Genomic DNA, 25,153 nt, shown 5'->3' on the forward strand with positions numbered 1-25,153 from the left:
TTGACAGCACTACTATTTGGTCTCACAAAAAGCCATGCTTGGTAACCTGTCTGCAAGGCCTCAGCTTGTGCCCGGCTTGGGGTTACTTCGGGCATCAGTGGATGAGTAGAAAATATTGAAAAGTAAATGTTGTCTACTAGGCAACTAAGGACCTCCCCCTCTGATACAGAACTAACATCCACTATTCATGCCACCTCTGTTAGGGATTACTGCAGTGGGTTGATTCATGCAGACAACTGTGTACCATGTAATACCTTCAGTCCATGCGGAACACAGCTCTGCTTTTGGCCAGATTTGTCTCATGAAGCGTATTCTGTCTGTGGTCTTTAGTCTGCCCTGGCACCCACTTAATTCCTGGCTGTAAATTAAGGTTTTGTTGTTCTTTCCTAGTCCTTCTCTGATCTAAGTCTTTCGGCGCTTTCTAGTTGCATGCCCACTGTATGGTAAGGTGAAGGTACTCGAATTTAAACATCTATGAACTGGAGCGTTCTTGGTGAGATGCTGCTTACGCTGGGACGTGTTCCGAGAGTTGTTCTGACATAGGCTGAGCTTAACTGTGCTTATAGGTCTTGCTGTTTTGGAGAACAACATGTGTTCCCCAAGACAAAGGGGTTTTGTTACTACTGTTGGAAGTCTCTTGACTAGTGCTCTTAGAGGACTGGAGGAAGCTGAGGGAGCCAAATCAATGACACAGTTCATGCCCATATGCATATATGATCTTGTTCCCAGTGTAGACTATGTAATAGTCCACTAGTGGGTTTTCTCATCAAGAGAAATATTTAATTTCTACCTGAACAGAGCAAGGGAGCCTGGTGCATGCTAACAAATATTTGGTCTAGACAATGAAATGCCAGTCCAGTGTGAAGCAGGCAAACCATTAACTTGACCTGACAGACATCCTCTATTAGTCTTTATGGTTCTGACTAGGGACATATTTATTGAACCAAGCTTCTTTGGGGCTGGTGTGGCTTTTAGAAAGCCTCCTGAGGTCTGTAGCTAATACAGCCTCAATCTTCACTGTGCATTTTTGAATTGTACAAATGCCTGTTGATTAGCCTAGATAGATGTTATCACATTCATATGTATTAGAGCGTAACTTTTCTCATGAGGCCTTTTAGATAACATTGCCTAAGCCAACCATAAATAGTACATTACAGGATTACATTATTACATAATAAATTAGTGCAGAGGTTTAGAAGTCAAATCTCTGGGTCTCATTCAAGTTCTGTCCCTGAGACTTTATAAACACCAGTGGGTGAGTTACTAACATTGCACTTGCTGTGTTTTGCTATCCATAAAAAAATGCCTTTTGCTTCCTCCCCCTTCCAAAATGTAGTAGTCTTTTCCACTGTGAGGAGATGACCCACACAGATTTGTCCTAAAATTACATGAATGTAACATGTACTGCAGTTTCTTCTCACTTAACAGACTCTGTAAGTGTATGGAAGTAGCATCTCATTAGTAAAAGGGTATCCTCTGGGTCATTGACAGCCACACTGCATGGAAAGCCCAACATCTGCTGGTTGGCTTGAGGTCCACATCTAACTACCACTATTTGGGGAAGAAAAAAGTGTAAAGCACAATGATTCTTATAAACCAAATTTATGAAGCACGTGGTGAATTTTTGCATGCAAATCTTAAACTCCTCAGGATTGAGGTTGGGAAATAGGTTGTCTGAGGTGGAGAGATTGGCTTGCAGCATGGAATCATTTTTTCTGAGTTAAAAGGATTTTGCGTGTATTTTTTTTCTCTCTGGCTCAATCCGTAGGAAATAATCCAATTTAAGAGGGACATCTTTTGTATTCAGGTTTGAGCTTTTAAAGACCTGTTTTAGAATACAGAGAGTTTCCACATAAATATGATTAGAAGTAGGGGAAAAACATATGAATTTCCCTCTAAAGTAAATTACTACTGTCTGCTTTTTGCAGATGGAGAGACTGAAGCACAAGTTCAAGGTTTAACGCTTTCAGAAGTGGCTTCTAATTCTTTATGTCTCATAGTGGCTACCAGTTCTAGACACCTGGGACAACACTGGTATCTGAAAGCTTCAGATAGATGGATAGAGGACGTTAGCCTCAGGGCTGAGAATCCCTTTTCTCCAAGTCCCATCCATGCTTAGTTCCTGGGACTTGTCTGTCTCTTGCCAGAAAACGTCTCAGCTGTGTAGCGAAGAATTGAGGGACTGTCCAGCACAGGAAGTGATTCACCTGCAAGCAAAGTTGATTCCCCCACAGGCAGACAAGCAAAGGTACCTTTGACAATCTTTGTTAGGATCGAACTGTCCCAGCCCCAAAATTACTTTAGTGCATCCTAAAACAGAAGGGGTTTGAGGTCATGAATACAACAAAGCCTAAAGACTACGTCTGGATGACTGTCGTGGGCACATAAATATTTCACAATCTTTAAGAGAACAGGTGATACTTTTATTCTTTGTAGTTACATGGACATTCACAAGACCACTTGTCATAAGGAAGGAGATAGACATTTTGTTTAAAAGATGAGACAGACATTTTTTTACCCATGTCACAAAACCAATTGTATCATCATGGGAGAAGCCTTCAAAGGCACTGAATTTAATGTCTTTGGGTTCCCATTACACCTTCAAAAATTGGTGTTAAGTATTTACACATTTCCAAGCAGTGCAATAGGGATTGATTGTGGGTTTTTTTAAAAAGAAAAAGAAAAAAAAGGTAGTTTGAGTTCCTTTCTTGAAAACTTTTTTTGGAGTAAGAAGTACAATTTTTGTTGTGACTGTGTGAGGTACATGGCAGAGCAGTAGGTTAGATACTTCCCACAGCTCTCATCCCAGTGCTGGCAGTTTTGTGAACAAACTAAAATTTAAAAGGGATAATTAAGCAAACCCTTTTTTATTATTATTATTATTATTTCTAACTTTTTTTGAAGTCCTACTGCTTCTGAAAAAATGATCCACTCCCAGTCTGTTTAGCCTGGCATTAACCTGTAAATTAATGGTGAATATTTTCAACAGCACATGGATGATTTAGGTTTCACAGTGGTAAGTCACTTTCAAAAATTAGACATAAGCACTTTATATCATTGACACACAGGCCAGACTTCACTGTTCAACTATTCTGTTACTGTCATACTAACATAATTCCTTTAGTGCATACTTTATTTCAGTTGCTGAAATAACTTTACTGCTGGTGTACCAAAGCAGTCTCCTTGTAAAAAAAACTTCACATGTGCATTAGAGCACCCATCTTAATGCGGCATTAAGATCAATATATTGGTTTGAGAAAGGAGAGAGAAGGAAAATTATTCCCTTGACAGACATAAGTAGACAAGTGCAAAATCAGCATGTATACCAAAACTTAATCACTTTAGTGTCTTGGAAACTGTTACCCAGTATCTACTTTGGCAGGAGTAAAGCATTGCAAAGCTTTCTAGGGACAGAATCAAGTCAGCCCTTTTGTGTCAGGAGTTTTCTGTTGATTACTCTTCTATCTCCATTTTACATTATTAAATATTTTAAAACTTGTTTTAAACATTTTGTGCTTGAGGAGGGCAAAAAGAAGCATCCAATTTGGCAATAAAGAGACATGATCCAATTAAAAAAGAAAATCACTCCTGACTATTGGAAAGGGCAATCAGTTACTCCTACGCATGCTAACTCACGCCCATTTAACTTATTAAATTCCATTTCTATCACCTTTATTCACGCTGCTCAATTATACCACCTCATACATTCTGTTCATCCTCTTTCTGTTGTACTTCATCTTCCTGTACCTACATTGTTGCCACTAGTTATTGCCTATCTGATATTTGCCAAACTTAATTTATAAGCTCTTCTAGATAACTTGAAAGCCGTATAATTTGAGTAGATGATGTGCTCCATACTTGTATTTTCAATGAGATCCTCTGCTGACCACCCAGATTTCTGTGGGCAGAAGACCATGATATCCTTACCAAAGCTAGGGAGAATACTTGACTGTTCCACTAGAACAAAAACTTGCCATGTTTTTTCTTTTCTTTTTTTAAAGAGAACCACAAAAAGCTAAGGCTGTGATGTGTTCAGGCTCCACTGGAGTCTCCTAGCAGGAGACAGTTACTCAAAGGCAGTGTGGGTAGCACCAGTACTCACATGGTCTACTGGAGATGCAACAATCGTACAACTGGGAGACAAAGGGTATGAGTACAAGAACCTAAGCCAGACCCTCCTCATGACAGTGCAATGTCTTTCTGTCAGTGAAACAACAGCGTGTAACTGGCTGAGTATATTTTTTTAATTAAAATTAAATAAGACCAGAATTTTCATGCATGAATGCCTAGAGATGGCTACCTTTACATGTATTTAAATAACTGACTAGAGCAACTAATTTTTCGGAATGCTGCTGCTGTTGAAGTCCATGATTGCTCTGCGTTCATGTGAAAATTTGGCACCTTCAGACAAAGTGAATGAAAAATTTAGACATTTTTAGATTTTGGTCTGTCTCATTACAGTTAGTCCTCATTTGCCCTGAAATGCTCTTCTCTATTAAAACTTACAATGCTTTCTCAGTCCCAGCAATGTTCTCTACCCCATATTCATTGCAGTGTTTTCTCATTACCACAGTTGTCTTCCATCCTTATCCAAGCTCTCTGGCATTAATCAGATTGTTTCTTTGAACTTTGTAGTATGTAGGAAAGTATCCTGTCTTTACTTGCAATGTCCTGATAGATCTGAGCCATTCAGGTGTGTATACATGATGCCACATTCACCACATACAGCAATGAAGATGAGAAGTAAAAAAAGCCCCTGAGGGCTCTATGAGAACAGCAATATATGAGGAAAGTTTTGCCCATTTGAGAGATGCTGGATTGGCAAAGTCATCCAGCTAGGTTTGTTGTTAATTTGCCATATTGTTGCACGTAGGTGAAGCAAGGAAATCCCAGGGGTGATTGGACTGGATTTTTTTCTGTCTAGGTTTTGTCTGTGTGGGACACTGCCTAAGTACATTGTGCATACTAAATTACAGTCAGTTTTTTGGGAGAAGTAAGAGAAAAAGTCTTACAAATGCTTACAAGATGTTCAGGCTATAGTCTACATTTTCCAATGAAGATTGTTCTTAACTCTAAGACTGGCAATATTTCTTTTTTTCCTCCCCTTTTTTGATCCCCTAATGATCTAATCTAATAATTTCAAATCATAGGGGAATTCTGTCTGTATGATCTCATAATCCAGAGATAGCCCCCACTGAAAGAAAACTACAAGGGGACTTTTATAGCAAAATATAGAGTAACTTACAGAGTTTAAGACGGTAGGGACATGTCAGACTCACCATGGTAATCCTCCTAACGTAAGACTAAGCAAATCCTCTATCTTCTGTTTGATTCCAGGACTCTGAATTTGCTCTTGAATGATTTGTAAAAAATGGGGTTTTGATGCTTGTTGCCTATCAGAAGGCCTTTTAGTGCTGTGAGCTAGAAACTGGTACTATACTGAAGACTTAGTCTTCAGCTACACCTGATTTGGAGGTAGTGTACCTAACCAAGGGGGAACAGACATAAAGTTTTCTCTCTTGTGTAATCCTTGTAAAGCTGAATTTGTCTAGAGGCCAAATTGAACTCGGGTGTAATTGAAGCATCCTCAAAGCCACTCTGTCTGGTGTGTGGAGAAGGCTAGGCCAGTAAATAAGGATCAAGCACCATGCAGAGCGCCCAGTTCCTGCTGCAGGCACACTGCTCCTGAAACCTTACGTCTGCCTGTACTGTACAAAGCAGAGAGAACGAAATGGTGATTAACTACGCGCAAATGCCCTCTCCCAGAGTAAATTCACTCTTCTCATTTGTAGCATCATGTCAACTTGGGTGTGCCAAACCACTTTACTGGAGGGTGAGGATGGGACCTAGAGCAACTCTACATGTTGTTAGTTCTTTCTGTATCTCAGTGTGCAGCAGTGACATTCGCCTTATTCCACCCCTGGCACCTGACTGTCTGGCCTGTGATTGCCCTCCTGCTTGGGCTTGCAATGCCCTTCCCAGCCACTGAGACAAGGCAGCTCAATCTATTGCAATGATTTCATTTTGCAACCATTGAAATTAACACACCCAATGCAGTTATTTGGCTGGCATTTGGGATTTATCTTTTTTTAGTGCACAATCAAAATTTTCCACTGTAATTTCTCATTGTTTTCTGCACAGCCCAAGAAAATTAACACAACTTTATATAGTTGAGGAAATAATGTAATTGAGGTAATAAACACAGAGAATTCAAGAAATCCAAAATGACATATCTTTTGAGAACCATGCATTTTTGGAATATGGCAAAGAAATGTGAGCCGTTGCCTGTTTCTATATGTCGGATAGCACATATTAAGTCTTAAGTTTTAAGCAAATACTAACTGGCAGTCAGGAAGACAATTTTTTTTCAAAATGTGTATGCTTCTGGCAAAGTATAGTTGACAGTCATCTGTTTTGCACATGGTTTGCATTTATACACTGTCACTGGTGGAGCTAGGTGCTTAAATTTACCCTTCTGATGCATGTGAGGTTATGGTATAAGCAGCATACCAGTGGAGAATTCTGGCTTGCCTTCAATGTGGGGAGATAGGAGAAGTGGCCTGATCAAAGCTTCCAAAGTGTGAAAGGTTTGTGTGTAGGTACAAAAGAGTAGAGTAAGCTGGAGGAGACAATATACTTGGCAATTTACTGCCACCAAACCTATGTGGTAAAGGTCATTGACAACAGAGGGAATTGCTGCAAATACATTTGGGCAAAATTTGGCTTCCAAATCTCAATTCTGCCTTAAACTTTGTTGTTGTTGCATTTAACAATGTCAGCTTTTGCCAAGTCCAGTTCCTTTCTTTTCTCTTGGGCTCTAAAAGCTGTAGGAAACGTGCTCTTAAGCAGATTTCTTACGTTCTCCTTCATTCTTGAACAAGACTTCTCAACAATCTGAACCATCTCCTCAGCACATACAGCACCGTGTGAGGACAAGTTGCACCACCTTTCCCATGTCATTGCCTAGCTGTTTTTAATCTCAAGTGGCCAATTTGTTTTGCTTTCATTACAAATGGGAAGGGAGTGGAGAAAAAAGGAGAGAACAGTCTGAACCAAATGTCCTCATTAAGCTTATTTCTTCATAGTTAACTTAAAACTCTACACATGCTTGCAAGTCCTTTATTTACTTAGGTCACCATTACTCAAGGGAGTAATTTGATTCCAGCGTAGCATCTCCCATAGGTAAAGATCATTCCTGTGAGTAGGGCTTACACAATCAGGACCTAAAGCGTGTTTTCTTGAGTGGTACAACCTGCAGAATGATGTAATTTATAGCAGAAGAGGTTAACTCGGTGTAGCAAAAAAGGGTTTGTCTTAGTAAAGAAGATTACTCACAGAGGCACAGACTTCTTGTTGTAATAAAGATTTCTCTCATATTTAAGGAATGCCAATGAAAACAGGGAAATATTTATTATTTGATCGTGGCTATGTAGCTCTCTTAAAAATAGCACTAACTACAAATGTACCCAATAACTGTGTCAGCCTTTATCCTACCAATTACTGTGTGTGTTGGCATGATTATTCAACATGTCTTCACAACAGAACAAAACAAAAAATCCCAATACCATAATGTGGGACCACACCAGGGTGTAGGCAGTCCCTTCCAAATGAAGAAAATAAAACCCACGCTGACATCAAAGAGCAGACGTGGAGATAGTCAAAAAATCCTAGCTTGCCTTAGTAAGAGGTTTTTCAGAAGTGCTGTGGATGGATCAGACTTTCTGTCTAGCACCTTTTTTCATTCTTCAAGTAATGTCCAGAGTTCTCATTCAAAATGGGCGTAGGGCATGGTACTGAGTGCCATCAAGATGCTTGTCCTAAAGCATCTGAAAATCTAAGAATGTCATCTGCTGTCTCCTAAGAACAGTGTGCGTTGTTGTTTAGATATGCTTTTGTCTGAACCATAAAGGCGCAGAAGTATACATACAGATTGTAGCTAACTGGTATCAGCAGGAGTGTGTTTGGTTCCCAGTTGCTCACCTGTAATTGCTGGCTGTTGCCGTCTCCATGACGGGCGAGGGAAGATACTGCTCTTCCAGATGAAAACAATAAGGGTATGATCTACTCTGTTTTCTTCTTACATTCTCTCCCAGATGACATCTTTACTGCATCTGATGTTGTCCCAAGCTTACATCAAATGTCATCTCATACTTTGATTCCAATTGGCTAAATTTCATGTTGCTTATTAATTTAAGATCTTGTAAGGAATGATTTGAAGTCCTTTGTTCATTTTCTCTAAAGTGAATGTACATCTATTAATTTGTTACTGAACTGTTGGGACTTTTTAACATGCCTGAAGCTTTCTCATCCTCTCTCAGAGAGGTGACTAACACACGCTGGGTAGCATTTGTCTTGGAAGTGGGACACAAGAGAGTTCATAGAAGAGTGTTTTGCTCAGGACACAAGGCGGTACATGGATACTCTGTGACTCTGGCATTGTTTGAATTAATTCTTTGTCCCGGCCTTCCAAAAGGATTGTTAGATGCCTGTGGTCATTGTTGTGATTTTCACAAAACATTATCAAAATATCAGCAAAGCACAGAGCAGCGGACCAGAGAGTTCTCTCAACCCATGAATACATTTTAAGTCTCCTGTTTAGTCTCCAGATAAATTATTTTTTTCAGTGATGATCTGAATTTGTCATAATATTGCATCTTGTACAAGTACTATAGGAGGAAAAAAAACAAAGCACACTGAACTGAGAGGAGGCAAATCTGAGGAAATATATTTAAAAATTTCAGTGGCTACATAAATCTACTGGAGACCTTCCCTCTTCTCTTTAATCTAGCTTCTCCAAAATCAGCTACTGCCTTCTGAGTTACGTCTGCTTGATATTACTGTGCTAGTTGAGAACACAGGAATATTGGCTGGTATGAACAACTAATAAACTTTTCTATGCTTAAGATGTTCACTGGTAGAACAAATAATTTGTTTTTCTGATCATGGAGAAGTATTGACTAAAGGCAAACTACAGCCCACCTAACCTGCCCAGTCTCTTAACATTTTATCAAAGTTTTCTTTCTGCCAGAGAAAAGGGAAGGAGATCAGAAATCTTTCTTAATCTCCCTTTTTCCCAGAAGCCAATCCAGTTCCTGTTTAACACATGTAACAACAACCTGTCCCATATGTGTTTTGCCCTTTGTTGCAACTATTTCTTCTGAGTTGTCTGAAAAGCTATGCCTCTTCTTTCTTCAGTTTTAGATTATCTTCTTCTGGTTTGCCCTGCCACATCAATCACAATTCAGAAAACATCTGCTAGCCCTCTGCAAAGAATCTTTTTTTTCAACTTCAGTAATGCTAAAGCTGCTCAACGTTTTTACATCAGAAGCATTTTTGACAGAAAGTAGCTTATGGAATAAAAGAAATAGAACAAATTATAAAAATTTTATTTGTCACTTTTTTCATAAAGCTGACTAAATTTTGTTTTCTTTAGGAGTGGAAAGATCTATAGAAATTCAATTGCATTATCAGATTACAAAACCTCCTCCCTAAATTTTCTTCAAGTGTCTCATCTTTCAATCAGATACCATTCTTGCAGACAGCTCTCCTTTTTGAAGGCAGTAGTACACACCTGGTGTGAGAACTGGGACACAGCAAATGCTGTATATCTTAGAAATATAATCTGTTGGTTCGTTTTCTTTTATATTACTGTTAACACATTAAACTAGCAGCCTGGCTGACATTTCTGTCTTGTTTTGCATTGGCTGTTGGGTTTAGTGATTTTTTTCTGCAATAACTGCTGTTCCTTGTTGTTCAGCACATTTCTACAATTGACATTTTCTCTTAGGTTGTTGCTGTACGTTTGTTTTTAATATGTATTGGAAGTTACCAAAAGATAAAGTTCCTTTTAATCAGGTTTGATGTCTTGGTCAGAAATCAAATGGTCTATGTATCCATACACACAAGCTTTACAAAGGCCTGTTTTAAATCTAACAGTTCTGTTGTTTAGTATAAACAGGACCCAATGAAAGAATTTAGAGTTGAGTCTCACCCTTGCCCTCACAATATAAGTGAAAATTTAAACTCAAGCTTTAGCTCATCTTTTGCTTTTCACATTCCAGTGTTGATACCGTTATTTCACTTAAAATCTTTACTTTGGAGGGGGGCAAATTCCATTCAGATTTGTATTTGTAGATTTCTGTATCTGTAAAGAATTTAATTTAGCTGTTCAGTTTGCAGCAGGGGACAGCCTTATGATTCCCTCTTGACAGCTTATTATATGTAAAAGGAAATTCAAAATAAATAAATGTTTAGTTCCAATGCATTCCAGCAATACATACACAGTCTGTACAAAAATCTTTTGAATTGTGCAAGTCGTAAAGAAAGTTACGAAGAAAGTAAATATCAATAAAGTACCATTCTTTTGTCTGATAAATACATCTTTGTGAAAACTGCAACCACTAATTTTTCTGTCCAAACATACTGGAGCTACCTAGTGAGCTAAAGGAGGTTTTGCTTATTATATCAGAAGGCATTTTTTCCCCTAAAGCTATTTTATTATCTGATGCCTACAAGCAGAGTTTTAAGTCTAATCAGATTTATAAAGATCAAAAGCAACAGTCTTACTAGTGTGGAAAAGAAAAAAAGCTGGAGTTTTAGGGATTCTGAGATGGGACTGATTAACCACTGAATAGATGAGTCCCAAAATCCAAACTCTCTTCTTAAAACTAAAAGAAAAGTTGTTCAGATTTGTCTGGCCATGTCTTTTCAAGGATTTTGTCATTGTACCATGCATCTTCATTAACAGCTATTTTAGTAGTTTAAAAAGAGAAAACAAATCCCACGTGTGCATCAAGACAGTAACACAGCAGTGATCACACATCGTGCGGTTCGCATAAATTCTTTCGTTACCTAATCAGGTAACTTTCTATTTTTAGATTCTCAAAATACTTCTGAAAACACTGTATAACAGCAATTTGGAAAATGTCATGCTTTGTCTCTCCAGAGCTTCATCCCAACTATGCCCATTAAGCGCTATCCAAAGTTAAGAGCTGGAGTGGGTTTTCTTCTCCAGGGCTATATAGCCTGTGTTTGTCATATACGATGCTGCACTTCTACATAGATAGCCATCTAAAGAGAAAGTTTTAGGGTTTATCCAGTATTTTGTTGCACTTTTTCTATCATGAGAAGGTAAAACTTAGTGTAGCTCATGGTATGCCAGCTATGACAGGCTTGGAGCGTTTAACCTGCAAGAAGATCAATTTTTGTCATCAATATATTTTTCTCCAAGTATTACAAGACTGTAATATTAACATCCGTGGATACACTTTTACATTTGCAGGATCCCTGTTAACATTTGTTACCTTGCTAGCTTTTACCTTTTGTAAACCTGTTCACAAGTGATAAGTTAGGGCATCAGGAGAAGGAGCTCAGACAGCTAAAAGACTCTATTATTGATAAGACAGAAAGGATTATTTAGCAACGAACAAAAGGGGCTAATGTCCACTTACCTGGGGAGCTATGAGAATAAACAGTTAAAAATAGCGCTGTTCATGACCCTGAGATTTTGGCAACTTTACAAAGGCATTTGTAACCCAACAGTCATTAGTCCTTCACTTAAATGCTGGTATACTCACAATTGAGACCCAAGTTCTTTGAGCCCATTTCTGTTACCATGATGCTTTAGCAGTTACAGGTGTCCATAGTTCCTTGTTTCAAAAGCTGCATCCTTAGGACACAGTAATGTGTGTAGTCATTCCTCAGAGCTGTGTACAAACAGCATTTGGCATTCTTAAGCAAAGCTTTTTCATCATTATCTCAGTTCAGAGGTTACTTAACTATTGGTTGGGGGGGGGGAGGCTTATGCTCACTTGACCAGGCTAACGGCAGTACAGCATTTTGACACAGTCCTATGCAAGTTTTCTGACTGAATCCAGTGGCACAGAACTAGACCAAAAATTTGCTCCTGTACTGGAGCTTGAAAGACTCTTCTCTGTCACAGCTGTGCTTGAGCAAGAAGAAATTAAAAAAAGTGGAGTGTGATGGATCATTTCACTGAGAACTGGTGCAGTCTTCTGGCCAGACTGTCTTTGGTTTTGCATAGCTCTGTAGGGAGAGGGGCGAATAAAAGTTCTTCCTATTTGTGATCCTTCATGGAGATTAAGTATAGATAAAACCTTTACAATGAGCCCAAGAACCGTTTTCTCAGAGAGTCCATGATCATCCTGTCAGCATAAAATCAAAGCTATTTCCTGGGAAAGTGTGACAGCTGATCCTTGCCAGCCTAGGAACTGCCAAGGCTCCTACATGCCCTTTACCTGCCTTACTTTCAGCCCACTTTTAGGAATCCCTGTCTGGCAGTGACTACTTGACCTCATCCTCCCCCCTCTCATCATAAGACTACTTTACAGCACACGGTGGTCCTTGTTCAAAACAGCCTCAAAGTTAACTTACTGAACTTCATTTGTGTTTTTGATCAAAATCGTCTTTTTTCTGTAATGTGCAATTTTCAGTAGGCAGTTAGTTGCCGCTTTTCTCTCCATGCTCCTTCTCTCTATGCAGGTAGCTGCATGGGAGGGACACTACACCTTTATGTTTTTTTTACATTGAAAGTCTGTAGATCTTGCCTGGACCTCATCCTCAGTTGAACTGAGCTAGGATCAAATGGCTGGAGAATAAAGTTGAGCTTGTAGGATCTACCTAATGTGTTGAGACTGGAAAGATGAGCAAGATCTTCTATCAGCAAGCAACTTTATAAGAAAATGAACACTTACATACTTTGAACAAAAACTATTAAAAAAGGTTAAAGCCCCTCAGGAGGGGAGAGGGATGCTTCTATGAGTGGTAGTAGAGGTTTCTTCCAGCAGAGAGGCAAAGAGCCTAAGGCAATGTGTACATTTATCCAACCATCCTCCTCAGGCAGCCAAAAGCTGGGGCTGTGTGGCCACCATGCTGAGGGCAAGCTGTATTGTTTGGCTGTCTAAGTTAGGTCACTCTGACAAGAAGAGAATACTGAAGATGAATTGCTTCCCAAGAGAAAAGGATCCAGAGAAAGAGCTGGGGTTTGTTGTGGCTTTTGTTTTTGTTCTGCTGTTCCTTTTTCACCTCAAAGGATGAGGCAAGGGTGGTATTGCAAGACTTCACAAATATAAAACAATTGTGTTCGCATACACATGCCCATTTGTATGAATTTCCTTTTGTGTGTGTGTGTGTGTGTATTTCAGTTTGAAAAGTCAATGAAAACATGGTTTGAAAATAGAAGAATGAGAACACTGGGAGCAGATGCCAAAACTTTCTTTTTCTGTTCATTCCAGTGCGTGGTTTTAAATTGTATGTTCATATATGTTTAAATGTCATTACCTACTTCCAAATAGTCATTGTTCAGCTTGAAAAGTGTTTTTCCTAGTTTTTCTTTCTTTTCACTTCAGCTAGTTTTCTGTCCTGTGTTGTGTCTTTCCTTCCTATTCCAAGACCTACTCTATTATTCTTGAAATAGAAATGACATCTGCAGCCCCAAGAACGCTGCACTACACCCGCAGAATTTGCTTTATCTAGCAATCTGCCACTAATATTTTGAGACTCCAGCAAGACAGTAAAGGACTACCTCCCCAAATTGTTACTGTACAGCTGTCCTTAACTGAACTGTGCCATATGAGTTCCATTTGCAACACTGGTGAAGAAAGTCCTCAATGTTTTCCCTCACAAATCATTGCAGATGTACTTATCTAAGGTATCTTGCCATGACTGTGGACCATTTTGTGTTAAAAATGTCTGTCATTTTCCAGGCTTCCTTTAAAATTGGTATAAAACCTTTTATATTTATGAATATTTAATGTTTTTCCATTTTCTTAGCCAATGCCTATATTTATTAAACGATAAACATCCACTTTCGGGAATATTACTGGTTATATTGCTTGTGCTTTGGAAATAGAGATAACCGTAGTGGCAGCCTGCTAGTGTATCATTAGAAATAACCATGATTTGTGGGTAGGCCTAGCTCGTGGCTGGGGATGGTGCATAAACTCTACCACTTAGAGTGGTTCCCAGAAGTGATCTGACTCAGGCACTGTGCTGAGTCACAAATCCTCCCCTGCTTCCTCCTTGTTTGCAGAAAGTAGTAGTTTTCTTCTGAACTATATTAGCAGAAAAATAATTACCTCCCACATCCTTGGCACTGGCTTAAGTACAAAAATCTGTGTGTGTGTATGTATGTATGTATGTATCAGGAGGCAGGGGGAGGTATGGATGGAGTTGAAAGTCCTCTCCTTTCCCTTTTATTCCTGCTCGTTCCCAGAAGGTCATTTGTGTGAGATTGTGCCTGCTCACACTCCTGGTTCAGGCAACGCCATGGTGTAGGCAAAATATAGCCCTGCAAAACCAATGAAGGAATAGACTTGGGATACACTTTCTCTGAAGATCTGGACTACTAACACGATTAGAATAGGAAACCACACTGTCCAGCAAACCAAGTTTGATCCAAAATTGAAGACGTGAAAATGTGAGATAGAGCTGTTCTTGGAAAGGCCCAAATGTGTTTTCTGAGACCAACCTACCATTAGTTTCCTTGGATATGTTCCACAGCGCAACAATGCCAAGTGCATTTTTGCAGCTGGGTCCAGTGCACATTTCTTTTTGTGCCATCTTGCTGAGCATTGGTCAAAATCCAAAAAAGCTTGTAAATACACAATGGGGTATGTAGGTAATCCCATTGCTTTAGGTGCAGACACTTACATGCTTAGAGATAAGCACGTTCTTCAATAACTGCCTGAATTGATGAGACAGCAACCAGACCTTCTCATGATTGTCTTCCTGAGAGAAAAATACAGCATCATATAATAGCTCTAAAACACCTGCAGCATCCCTAACAGTGTATTTCCCGTAGCTTTGAGAAAGATCAGTGTTGCTTGGTATAAGCTCTTTTCCTTCTCTCTTCCCCATTCCCTCTACTCCCCAGTTGTGCCCTAAACCTTTGGCTCGACGCAGTCCTCTAGAGGCTGAAAAGGGTATAAAAAGCAATGTTGTTCACATGTAATAAATATTTAAAATGTTTTATCAGTGTAAATAAATGCTAAATTCTGTGAGCCCAGGCAATGACATTAATGTGTTTTGCTTACTGAAACATTTATGGAGTCAATGTCAGCCAACAGAACGCAGCCAAGAGGGGGTTTTTTAAAGGTAAACTGAAGTGCTTTTAAAATAAATACTGAGAGCTGTTTAAGATCTTCAATTATTTACAGAAGAAAAGCGCGGGCTGAAAAACTGCAAACAATCTCTTTTGTGGCACTTTCTCTAACCTCTGTGCAGTTATCTCTTTGTCCAGCCTGGAGTGAGCTCCTCAAGGCAGATGCTGTGCCTTCACAGATGTCTGTGGAGTGTCCAGCACATGGAGAGAGCTTCCACATGAATAAGTACATTTAGAATGCCCAATATTTGAAAAATATTTATTTTTGTATTTTACTTGCCAGGACATAAGTTCAGGACTCTGCGTTTATGGTTGGCCAACGATGGCATTGCCAGCCTCTGTAAAGCAGTGTAAAAATACAGCTTTTCACTCTGTTGTGGGAAGGCAGTTATTGGCATCACCTACTTGAAATCCAGAGGCCAGCTTTTCAGTCTCATCAGGTCACCAGGCATTCTGATTTAATCATGATTATAAGCTGCACACCTCATTGCTAGGAGTGCAAGCCTTACCTCCACAAGGGAGAAAATGCCAAAGATGTGCAATGGTGTATTAAAGAGAGCATCAGGCAAGTGGGACTGTATTGCCCCTGTATTGTGAACACCCATGTTGGGTGATATCTGTGTGTCGCAGTGTGCGAAGATTAAAAGCATGTATGAGTTGGGACAGAGAAGTCATTTTTTTATAACTTCAACTGCCTTTTCATCCTCTGCACAGGGAAAGAGCATGTAAAAGTGTGTAGAAGTTCTCACCATTGGTTAGAAAAAGCTTGGTGTCTGCACGTAAGGGTATGATTCACCTTGATTTACCCTGATCAGAAATGCATCTGATCATCCACAGACACTGATCTGCACCTCTCAGATTTCAGAACACAGATTTGATATGTTTTGAAGCATGTGTTTTTTATTAAGAATGTGTCTCTGTTTGTTCTACCTACCCATGGCTCTCCACCAGTCCTTTAATCCTTCTTTATCTGCTCTCCCTGTTCTCCCCACTTGCTACTACACCAACCTTTCTGATTGTCCAGGCCTGGTTCCTCATGCAATTCCTTGCCACAGCTACTCATGTCGCAAGTGGCTGCCTGAACTGAGAATAATAAACTTACTGGCAGCAGCTATAGTGCAGCAATAAGCTTGACAGCAATGTGGGGTGCATGGTGATGTGCATATACCCCTTGCCCTTCTACAAGTAGCATTTGTTACATCTTCTGAGAGGACATTTCTAAAGTTGCTGCATAGTTAGCAGTTTTAAACTTTTTAAAACTTTCTGAATACTTTAATGGTGATGTATGTAAGCTTGCTAATTAGTGGAATCATCTGGATTTAAAAACAGACTGCCCTAACGGGGTACTGCACAGCACACACATCAATTCATGCTAACAGTATTCAGCAGCTCATCTCTTCTTCAAAGTTGGTTTATTATCCTCGAGAAGCTTTTCTTTAATTAAGCTAGCTGAAGGTCCTGTAAATCTTCTGGTGGTACGTGTTCCCCTTGACTGTCTAAGCACCTTGTCATCTCATGTTTATGGTGCAAGCCTTTGATTTCACAAGCACTGCTTCGTTAACAAAAAGGGCATTGGTTTGTGCAGGTATTATCTTCTCTGGACATCTGTAGAACACAGAAGCACTTTCATGGTGTGCGTGATAATGAAGCTACATTTAAAATGAGAGAGCTTTTTGTTCATCATTGTGTCTGTCCTCACTACCCTCTCAAGAGCACTGGGTATATCCTATGATGAATATTAAATAAATTAGTAATAATAATTAAGGGTAAATTACGTAAGACCTGGTATTAGAACTCTTGACCTTGTAATCTTGGTTACATTTTGGATTAACAAGGCTCCTAAAATCACTGAAAATGATGGAGGCCTTTATTTGGTTTTGTATAGATTTATTTGAAGCTACAAATATTTCAATCTGCAAAGTTTGTGGGGTTTTTTCAGGTTCATAGCCATCTGTAGTCTTTTAACTTCCTTGTGTTGCACATTGTTTGGGAGAAGGTGGGACGTTGTTTTAATTTTCTGGTGAATGTTACATTCTCGATTGCTGTAAAGTATTGGAGTGATGCTGATATGGACTGCAATTCATTTTTGTATATATTTAGAATTAGTAGACTGAATGAGGTGAATATCTAGGGGAAAATCATAGAATAGAATCATAGAATCACTTGGGTTGGAAAAGACCTTCAAGATCATCGAGTCCAACCATTAACCTAGCACTGCCAAGTCCACCACTAAACCATGTCCCTAAGCGCCACATCTACATGTCTTTTAAATACCTCCATGGATGGTGACTCAACCACTTCCCTGGGCAGCCTGTTCCAATGCTTGACAATCCTTTCCATGAAGAAATTTTTCCTCACGTCCAATCTAAACCTCCCCTGGCGCAACTTGAGGCCATTTCCTCTTGTCCTATCGCTTGCTGCTTGGGAGAAGAGACCGACACCCACCTTGCTACAACCTCCTTTCAGGTAGCTGTAGAGCACGATAAAGTCTCCCTTCAGTCTCCCTTTCTCCAGGCTAAACAACCCCAGTTCCCTCAGCTGGTCCTCAGCTCCAGGCTGGACAAAGAGATAACTGCACAGAGGTTAGAGAAAGTGCCACAAAGGTTGAATGCGTCATGTAATCACGGCAATATTTTTTCGCCAGAGACATTGCTTATCCAGAGTTAAGTACCTAGAGGTAACTGAGTGAGCAGAACATCCCACTCTTGTATAGGATGAGTTTTGATCCTGTCAGTATTGTACTTCATGGAAGGATCTCTTCGTGAAAGCCAGAAAGTTTCATGCTGAATATCACTCCCTTTGGATAGTAGCATGAACCATTAACAGATAGCTGAACGGACTGCAGACACCTAAAAAATTGTTCTGACTGGAGGGATGCTAGTAGCCAGCTTTGCATTACTAGCAGGCAGTGAATGATCTTGCTGGCCTGGCAGCTGATGTCACCTTTGATTGCTTCTGCTGCATTCCATCATGCTGGGGAGCAAACGCAAAGTCTCAGCCTTAGCTGTGAATTGACAAGTGGATTGCCTATGAGTGAAAATGCTTGTCAAGAGATGTGTCATCCTTATTAGAAAGTATTTAAATTAGTAAAAAAAAAGTAATAAAAATGAAAATCTAAGATCTTAGATGATACGTTTTAAACGTTAATAGTTATCACAAACTCTTGGCAGATATATAACAGACATTTACAACTCATGAATCACATTTTTCGAAAATCACAGCTAATATCAACTTCTCTGAGGAGATGACAGCGTTTGCAGGAGACATTAATGGCTTCTGGCTCTCAGTCATGGCAAAATGATGAGCTCATAATTGTTCTGATCTGGCTATTTGTAGACTATAGAGTTCTAGAGGTCTCTCAATACTTCCAACATTAATAACTTGCCAGTGACAGTGGTTGCCATCACTACCAGTAGTGATAATAACTTTAAGACCTCTGTAAATGCAAATCCTTACTAAAGGCTTATGAGGCTGGCTTTGTTATTCTGGTTTTACAAACGAGGAGGAAGAGACAGAGAGAGGCCCATGAATTTGCAGCTTGAGTTAACTGCATCTGAAGGTACAGCTGCTTAGTGCTTCAGCAAACTTGGCTACAAGTCACCTTCCCCGGGTCATTCTGGAAATGTGTGGCTCAATCATGATTAGAACTTATACCAGTCTCATGCCTTAACAACAGCCGTGTAACAATATTTTGTTTATACCCCTTTCTGGGGACCTGGACAACCTCTGTTATAGAGTGGTCCCTAAATCTTGGGGCAAAGCCAGCATTGCTGGTTCTGACTCTCCCTCTGTTCAGACTGAAGTAAGGCAAGGCGGATCTGAAGTGCAGGGCGATCCTAAGAGGGCCGAGAGCGCTCAGTCAGTATGGGTTTTGTGTCCTTCAGCAGCTCAGGCTCTGCCTGAGACAGGCTTGACCTCTGGAAGAACCCAGGATCAGAGTAGGGACACGACTTCACTTTGCCGTCTCTTCCCATGCTCTGAGTGCAGCTCTGTGGTACCCCAGCAGTTGCTCTCTTGCGTGTCTCAGTGTTCTTCTCGTCCTGCCTCAGTTCTGGTTGTTCTTTGTTTTTTCCGTGTTTTAACTGTCCTCAGTACTGTCTGGGGATCAGCTTAGGTTTTCAAGAACAGGCAAAATAGCTAATGGATTCCCTCTCCAGGGTGGTGATATTTCAGTGACAGGTGAGGTAATACCTGTTTTACTTTACTCTGTGATCCAGGCTGCAATGGTAAATTTGTGAAATGTTGGGGACCTTCTGGAGGGAGGTGATCTGTAAATGTACGTCTTTACATGATCAAGATAATGAGTTCAGGTGAGGAGGAATGAAATAAAACCGACATATTATTATGCAATTTATAGCCTCTAAATTTTGTTCTCTTGCTGATAAGTGCTTCCTTCTGTTCTCTCTGCAGGTCTCCAGGTGGTTTTAAATTCAATTATCAAGGCCATGGTCCCTTTGTTGCATATTGCCCTGCTGGTGCTGTTTGTCATTATTATCTATGCCATCATTGGACTGGAGTTATTCATGGGGAAGATGCATAAAACCTGCTACCATGTGCAAGGGGGACTTATAGGTAAGGGCAACACTATATCGTACATACGAAGATTTTCTGAGGGATGCTTTCCCCTTATATAATGGAGCATTTGTGCTGGCACAGGAGACAGGTGGCTGTTGCTCCCCGCTGTGTACCTGTTTGGGTACAGTGGTGATTCTGTTGTTCTGCTTCTTGGATCTGCATCACCTTTGATATAGAGAGACTGTCCCTAACAGTGAGAGTTTAGCTTGCTCATCTTGGGCACCCAGTTGTCGGCCTGTCTGTAAAGGCTACAAGCAAACTGTCAATTCCTGCTGAACACAGTCGTGGACTTCTTAATGTGGACCTTTGGCACTACAAGCCAGCCTGAGTTCTTTAACAAATCTCCCAGAGGCTCAAGCAACACTAAAGTAGTGATGATTTCACCACTAGCAGACTGAGTTGCAAAGGACATGGCATCACGGAAATGCACAACTCTTATATTTTATTATTAATCTAGTAGATAAATACATCTTCATTTTAAACTGGTATCGTTGTAAAGGAATATCTAATTGAGGCCCAGAAGCCTCTTTTTTTTTTTTTTTTTTTTTTTAATCGCAGGCTGTGACTGTGGTTAGAAGTGCAGCTAATAAGAAAGTGAAAGTATACTAATGGGAAGAAACTTTTTGCACCAAATCCACCAGGAGAAAACTTTCAAATTATTTACAGAAAGAAGTATTCACATTACAAAATAATTCAATTGTATTGTCACTCACTCACCTAACCATGTGTGCTTTTTCATTTGTTTTATCCAACTTGAGCAGCAGTGATTCCCCATGTGGTAGTGGGTGCCAATGTCTAGGACCCAGTTCAGCTCGTAACCAAGAAAATATTGTACAGCAGGAAATTGTTTCAGAAGTTCTATATTTTCTACTTTTATAACATTGGCAGATTTCATTTTCTGCAAATGATGTTAGAACTATAATGAATTGTCAGTCTGGTTTACATCTTTAAAGTGTATATATCTTTCTCCATACTGTCTGTAATTATTATACATTACAGCATCTAATTCTAATATTGCTCTTTCTGGCACGCTTTAATGATCAGAATGTGATCAGAACTTTTGGAAAATTACATTTTTTGCCATATAAGATAAGAAACAAACATAATTACCTGCTCCCACACACAAGCATACCTGCACCTGTTATAAATGTAGCAATAGGCGCTGAAATCCGTATATTAAAAAAATCCTATTGCAGGAATTTTTGTGCTAATAAAAATGTTTTCTGTAGCATTTTCCATTTACCAAAGCATCTAGGCAGGCTTGTTGTATGGGTTCTCAGATTTTCGGAAACACCTGTACAGAATAAGGGGTGGATAATCAAGCAGTAGAGTCTTAGAGAGCTTCAGAGTGCCACTGGGCCATCGATAAAATGCCACACAGCTTCTAAACCCCAAAAGAGCAGAGCTCCAGAGACTCTCTGCTGTAATTTAGCAGTGGCCCAGCACCATATCAACCTATCTCCACTGAAGCCTGTCTGCTGCAAGGGTTCAGCCTTCTTCAACAGTGCCAGTCAGTGCTGCAGTTCCCTTCCAAGATTAACCCAGATGCCAGGTGACTGCAGTATGAAAACACTGGTCATAACATGCAGCCTAAAGAAACGTAATAGACTTGATCTAATGTTCCCTCTCACGTTGAAAGACATTTCAATTTTGACTGTAAAATTTGACAGCTTGGCCATTATTTTTACGAAAAGAAAATGAATCACAACAAAACATCCCTCTGCCCATTAAAATTAATAGTTTCTTGTGTATTCCTAGAGAAATCTGTCAGATTCACTGCAAAATGTATTTGTTAAAATCAGATATCCTTCACTCACTTATCAGTGTGTCAAATAGCAATTAGTTCTCTTCATCTCCATTTTCTCCCTCCTCTCCTTTAAGATACGCCTGCAGAAGATGATCCGTCTCCCTGCGCCCCCCAGTCTGCGCATGGGCGGCAGTGTCAGAACGGCACAGAGTGCAAGGCAGGCTGGGAGGGTCCTAAGCACGGCATTACGAACTTTGACAATTTTGCTTTTGCCATGCTGACGGTGTTTCAGTGCATCACGATGGAGGGCTGGACAGATGTACTGTACTGGGTACGTATCCGAAAATGATAAGCTGAAAGGCCTGCTCATGTGCTCCAGCTATGTTGAAGCTTTGGGGCTTTAGCTTTCTTGCTTGTTCTATATAGTGAAAGCATGGTTGCTAGCATGGAGCTTTAATTACCTCTGAATATTAGTGGGTAAAACGGGAGGGTTTATCTGGCGCAGTTAAATCGAATGTAAATGTTGACTTTCCATTGATATTTTAATGTTGAAAGATGGCACGGGGCTTATTGGTTGAAGATTTGCAATGTACCTTTGTTGAGCAGAATGTCATGTAAAGACCCTCTCTGCAGGAGTGAAACATCTCGTACATCTCCAGATTACTGATGTAGAAGTATTTGTGACAGATAACTGTGTGCTCTACCCATGGCATTAATGTTACAAAGGCACTACGCTGATCAGCTCGTAGGTTTTATAAGAAAGGCCTCATAAATCCCTCTTTGTGCCAGCACTACTCCTCATTACGACTTTTATCATAATAGTATTAGGATAAATTCTCCTAACTCTGACATTGGTATCAATCATGGTTACATGTTTAGCCAAAACATATTATCTTTAATCTAAATGCAGTCTCATCTTGTCCTTTACCCTAATTCTGGAAGTTTCAATAGCTTTAGTTTCTACCTTGTAATTCGTAATGTGTTGGGAAATTCAGTGGCAGTACAATTATACTGTAGAGGTTAAAATCAGATTTAGCCTTCACCTGTAAACCAGATATAAACGTGTTTCTGGATTCAGCTCTTGCCATCAACTTTTGCAACAATATGTTATGGTCTAGGAATTTAATTCACACAGCTCAGTCCTGTCTGTATAGGCTAACCCAGACTCTGACTAACTTTGAAGACTGGCATATTATGACACCTGGTTCTCCAAGATGGTAGGATGTGCTACAATGCACGATGGAACTTAACTGAAGAAGACCCAAAGCACACAAAAGGATAATCTGGACTGAGGCAGCTTGCACTGTTAATCAGCATCAGCTTCTCTCTTAAACATGAGCCCGAAGCTGCCTTCTACCCACCAGTGAGTTAGAGTTTACAAGATTTCCTTTGAAGATTTAGCTTATCTGCAATAGATATTCTCTATGTGGAACAGCTAGCAGTTGTCTCTTTATCCTTGTAAATTTAGATTAGAATTGTGACTCTAGCTTCCTTCTAATGCCTGAGATAAAGGGCAGGGATCAAACCACAAGGGGAGTCTGGGTCTCAGAGCACAAAAATTGCCTTTACTTGAAAAGAGGGTATAGATTAATAAAATAATGAAGAAGAACAGAAGTTAAGTCAGAAAAGGAACTGCACAAAACTACTCCACTGCTCAACTATGGCTATATATAATAGACCTGTCTTTTTATTACATTTAGCTCACATTCCTCCAGTCTTTCTGTGATTGAGGGGATTTATAGGTAGTTCAGGGGAGATAGGAGAGAGTAACAGATACCAGAAATAAACATGAAAATAGCTTTGGCAGTGTATACCATTTAGTATTGTGAAACCTTTCCACAAGTTATCTCAATTTTCTCCAAAGGCACGTGTTACAAAAGACCCTGCCAATCCCCACACTTTTGGGTCCATGTGTCATTTGCATGACTGGATGTGAATCATTCAGAACTCAGTTATCAGTTATCTAATAACAGGAGCCAAAAGCATATACTCACTACTAAATGATTTTCTACCATGACTGCTGCAGATGGTCTGATTTTTTTAAGGTGTCCCTGCAGCAACCTGGATTTTAGCTGTTGGCTTTTGTTTGGTATTCAGCCAGCTTTTTTCACTGATTTCCTGAGCTGTTCTTTTTCCTTTAGAGACAGTATGGTGAACTGATACCTGAAATTAATACAGATTGATGGTCATTATTTTTAGGGGCATCTGTATAGTTAGCCTTTTAGATTATGGCTTTGATAGAATGCTTACTTTCGAAACAAATATTTGTTATTGTCAGTTTCCAGTTATTCCTAGACAAGACTACAAAAGGTAAGAGTTAGCACTGCAGATAAAATTTCAGTAATTGAGGAGGAGGAAATTTAGTTTGTAAAGAAAAGAACATATCACCTATGTCTAAAGGCCATGAAATACAAGGTTAGAGTAAATACCTGAACGCCTGAGATGACAGACATACTCAGTTAAGCTGCTGTAAACAATCCTAAGAGTATTATTGTCCCATATGACTTTTTGCCTCTTTGTGTTATATTGACAAAGTGGATAGAAGCCAGCACTGATCAGTGTTTGCCATATGGTAGAGAAGGTGTCTGAGATGCAATGGGTATTTCCTTCTGCAGAGAGGTCTGTGCTACTCTGGGGGCAGATGTTGATTGGGCAATTACTACATGGCAAACCTATGAGGAGCATTGTGGCTTTAGTATTTATATGTAGAAACAGTCTCTAAACTTTCACGCTGTAATTTCAGATTGTGGGTGTTTCAAACCATATCTATTGTGGTTTATACAGCAAGTTTTACAGTCCATGCAAAGCGCATTCCAGCTTAAGCTAGCCAGATCAAAAGGAAGAGTATTTTTGGATAGTAAAGAATAGAAAAGATGCAACGTTTCAACTTCTGAGAGTGAAGGAAGAATTTTAGTAAGTGGGGTAGGATATAAATAACTATTTTAAATTTCCTGTGAGCCACTGTTTCTTTAGTGAAGTCTGACTCATACATAAACTCTAGTCCCTGGCCTTTGCCTTTTCAGCCAAGGAAGAGTGGTCTTGTCGTGACAACCCATTGGGGGCTGCATCTCCACAAGAGTGCAGAGATAGGAGGCTATTCTCTTCTCAAGTATATAACACTTTGAAAGATCTCCTGAATCCACAGTGAGGCCATGGAAATTAAAATTTGCTTTATTAGGAAATAAATCTGCACAGTTAATTAAATTAGAAATCCAGACTTAAAGATGCCCTCTCTCCAACTACATCCTGAGGTAGAGAATTGGTTGTCCATTTTATGCTGACAGGAAAGTACAGATTAAAGAACAGTATAAGAAAATGTTGTCTGATTTTCAGAAGTCATTGCTTAAACTTAGTGGTGTAAGCTAGTGTGCTGAGCATTCAAAGTTCAAGCAGACTGTTAGATTCTTAGCTCCTCTGCAATTCAGGGTAGATACCAAGGTTTGAATCGGGTCCTGCTGAGGTCAATGGCAAAATTCCAATTAATTTCAAAAGGTCAGGATCTCGCCTTCTATTTTGTAAAATCTTGACCATGCTGTTGAGATTTTCCATATGCAGTCATGTGTACAACATGAAGACTTAGAGATGCCTAATCAGGGCCTTGGTGTCTGTTGTGATAGTCTTCCAAGGACATACATGTGGATGTAGGGAGTTTTCTTTGCTCCCTTCTTAAATTTGAAAATAAGACCCTGACCTAAAACTCAGCAGAACAA

General features: G+C 39.7%; 1 protein-coding gene across 1 annotated transcript in view; it reads left to right on the forward strand.

Annotated features, from left to right (window-relative positions):
- CACNA1C (calcium voltage-gated channel subunit alpha1 C) overlaps window positions 1-25,153 on the forward strand; it is a 457,514-nt gene that overhangs the window by 259,330 nt on the left and 173,031 nt on the right. The window contains exons 6-7 of the mRNA XM_076341467.1: window positions 19,532-19,693; window positions 21,578-21,774. Of these exons, the coding sequence (XP_076197582.1) occupies window positions 19,532-19,693; window positions 21,578-21,774 (359 nt within the window). The remainder of the gene's footprint in view (window positions 1-19,531; window positions 19,694-21,577; window positions 21,775-25,153) is intronic.

The sequence above is a fragment of the Aptenodytes patagonicus genome, chromosome 1 (genome assembly GCF_965638725.1).
Source record: "Aptenodytes patagonicus chromosome 1, bAptPat1.pri.cur, whole genome shotgun sequence".
Taxonomy (NCBI): domain Eukaryota; kingdom Metazoa; phylum Chordata; class Aves; order Sphenisciformes; family Spheniscidae; genus Aptenodytes; species Aptenodytes patagonicus.